The following is a 3404-nucleotide window of genomic DNA, read 5'->3' as shown; positions in this document are numbered from 1 at the left end:
ATTTTAATAATAGTTGCATTGATTAGATTGGATGGGGATAGATATAATCCTATCACAGACAACTTGTACTTCAAGATGGATCTTGAAATGTTCTTTTTGATGATGAATGCACCACCTCTTGATTATTTCATTTCCAGAATAGTAAACTGTAGGATTTTAAAATTTTTAAATGGTTAATATCAGTTCTTTTCAGCTCACTAATTCCTAGGATATTGATCTTTATGCATTCCATTTCATTTTTTGACAGTTTTCAATTTTCCTAGATTCATACTAGTGCTTCCCCAAATCCCATTATTAACTGAAGTTTGCCACTGGGTCCTCTCATTTGGGTCATGCCCCATCAGCAAATGAAGGTCCCGGAGCCTTTCCTCCCACAGGCCTTATTCCATCCGCATCAGTCAGGTTGACTCCTTTTTGAGAGGGCAGCTCTTCCTCAGTCATATTCTGAGTGCCTTTGGACATGAGGGGCTCATCTTCGGGCATGATCTCTGACACTGTTGTGCTTCATTCATGTGGTTTGCAGTATCTGACAATGTTTCCGATTCTGTCCATAAGGTTTCATTTGGCTAATTCCTCATAAGTGAATAGCCTATTCCTTCTTCATAGTCTGTTCGTAGTCTAGAAACACTGCTGAAAAATGTTCACTTTGGGTGACCCAGCTCATGTTTGAAATACTGGTGCCAGAGCTTCCAGCATCATAGCAACAGACAACCCACCACAGTATGACAAACTGACAGACAAGTGATGTTACAAATTTGTGGTAATTATTAATCAGTATCTTGGTCAAGGTAACCAAGGAGAGAAGTGGAATGAGAGAGAAGAGTCAAATAACATGAAGTTGCCCAAGACCAATGTATTTGGAAAGAGTAAATGAAGATTTTAACTGAAGTAGAGAAATGTACTTCATGATATGGATCTCTACATTTATGAATCTAAAATACTTCTGGCGTGGGGACCTAGGATAGTAAGATGTTATCTCAGGGTATTAGCCGTGTAATCATTTTTCTACTTTATAAATGAAAGCCATACTGGAAAACCTGTCAAACGGTATCTGCTTTCAAGAAGAAGACTAATGACTTTAGGGAGTTGGGTAGGTAGAGGAATATTGGACCAGCATCCCTACATTTTAAGTTGGTCAAACTGGATATTGTAAACTGAAGACCTAAATGATATACTGGAAAATACTTTTTTCACTGGAGAATAATTTCATCTTTTAATTCATGTAATATGGTATGACTCTTTGGAATCAGAATGTAAAATAATAATCCCAACTGATAATCTAAAAATGTGGTAGTTTATATAGTGAGAGAGGCATGTATACAGTACGGTGACATCTTTTCCCCCAAATATCACTTTCTATACACTAATATAAATTGTGCAGCCTGTAAAAAGTTAAGTGGGAGGATTGAAAATAAATAAATAAATAAGGAATGATTTGAAAGCTCGGTTGATTGTTAAGTAACCCTATTGCTTTTTCTCTCCTAGACTCATTGCTACTACCAAGGATATATTGAAGGATATCCGAATTCTTTTGTCACACTCAGCACATGCTCTGGACTGAGGTTATTTCTTATGGCTGATTATAGAATATCATAGTTACAATATTTGGTCAAAGTGAATTTGTGATGTTTACATTAAGATTAGAATTGGAGGAGAATTTCTAAATGAGCATTGGCATCTTTCAATATCAAGCTTGGAAGACTTTTCTTTCTGCTCACTTCCCTCACTGACCAGTGATTTGTTTAAACTGTTTGAAGGTTTAGGTTCCCTAATGTCCTTGTTTTTCTTAACTAAAACAATGACTACGGAAAGTTCCTGACCAGCAAGTTGGAGGATCTAAGTGTAGGATAGTTTATTTTTCAGCAAATAGGGTTATAATTTATACCAGCTTTTATGGTAGTGTTTCCAGGCCTGATAGCCCTGTGGATTAAATGTTGGGGGCTGCTGAATACAGAACCAGAAGTTCAAAACCACTAGCTGTTCCACGTGGGAAAGATGAGGTTGTCTGTTCATGTGCAGTCTTGGAAACCCTGTGTAGCCGTGGTTCTCAACCTTCCTCATGTTGTGACCCTTTAATACAGTTCCTCATGTTGTGGTGACCTCCAACCATGAAGTTATTTTCGTTGCTACTTCATCACTGTTATTTTGCTATTGTTATAAATTGGGCGACCCCTGTGATAGGGTCTTTCAATCCCCAAAGGAGTTGCGACCCACAGGTTGAGAACCACTGCTATATAGGGTCAAATATGAGTCAGAATTGATTTGATAGCAATGTGCTTGTGTGTGTGTGTGTGTGTGTGTTATTATCCTAGTGTTTGAAGATATAAAGAAGTAAATAAAGATAAATATAACGTGTATTTCTTAAGGAAATCATATCCAGAGTAAGGAGGCAAAGTGTACGTAAGAAATCATTACTACAATAGTGTTCCCTCCAACCCCCCTTCCTAAGTTCTATGAGTTGTTGGGTCTTCTTTATAGTGCTTAGAGAATTTTCCATTTTGTCAGATAATTCTCCACCTCAATTATAAGGATGATTTGTCTTCACAAACAAATACTCCTCAGTGCTTTTTACATGAAACACTTTAATTTGGCCCCGAGTTTGGTTTTCAAGGAATTATAGCACCATCTGCTTTCTTTATTCAGGAAAGACTAGCTATACAAGATATTTACATGTAAAAATCTTACCCATAATTTTTGTTCAGACTGTTTGCACGAACAAAAGTAATGTATTTTATACTTACTGCTAAATTTTATTTATTTTTAATAAGTCATTTTACTGGGAGTGCTCTCACAGCTCTCATAACAATCCATACATCAATTGTATTAAGCTCATTTATACATATGGCATCATCATCATTTCCAAACATTTTCTTTCTACTTGAGTCCTTGGTATCTGCTCCTCTTTTTTTCCCCTCTCTCCTTCCCCCATCCTACCTTCCTCATGAACCCTTTATAATTTATAAATTATTTTAATTTTCATGTTTCACACCTCTGCTGTCTCCCTTCACCCATGTTTCTGTTGTTTGTTCCCCTCGAGGGGGTGGTTTCCCCTTTTCTCCCTCTTCTCCCCCCACCTTTCCCCTACTCTCTCATCATTGGTCCTGAGGGGGTTTATCTGTCCTGGGTTTCGTGTGTCAGACAGCTCTTATCTGTACCCCTGTACATGCTCTGGTCTAGCCAGATTTGTAAGGTAGAATTGGGGTCATGATAGTGGGGATGAGGAGGCTTTAAAAAACTAGAGGAAAGTTGTATGTTTCATTGGTGCTATACTGCACCCTGACTGGCTCATCTCTTCCTTGTGACCCTTCTATAAGGGGATGTCTAATGGTCTACAGATTGGCTTTGGGTCTCCACTCTGCAATCTCCCTCATTCACAATGATATGATTTTTTTGTTCTGGGTTTC

At 37.9% G+C, this 3404-nt stretch overlaps 1 protein-coding gene across 1 annotated transcript in view; it reads left to right on the top strand.

Moving 5' to 3' along the window:
* The window catches only part of ADAM32 (ADAM metallopeptidase domain 32), a 137393-nt gene that overhangs the window by 6968 nt on the left and 127021 nt on the right, over positions 1–3404 (top strand). Inside the window, exon 3 of the mRNA XM_004707658.2 lies at positions 1486–1562. Within this exon, the coding sequence (XP_004707715.2) occupies positions 1486–1562 (77 nt within the window). The remainder of the gene's footprint in view (positions 1–1485; positions 1563–3404) is intronic.

The sequence above is a fragment of the Echinops telfairi genome, unplaced genomic scaffold (genome assembly GCF_000313985.2).
Source record: "Echinops telfairi isolate 266 unplaced genomic scaffold, ASM31398v2 ScPeMD7_9;HRSCAF=40, whole genome shotgun sequence".
NCBI classification, from domain to species: Eukaryota; Metazoa; Chordata; class Mammalia; order Afrosoricida; family Tenrecidae; genus Echinops; species Echinops telfairi.
This window is presented reverse-complemented; position numbering and strand designations above follow the sequence as displayed.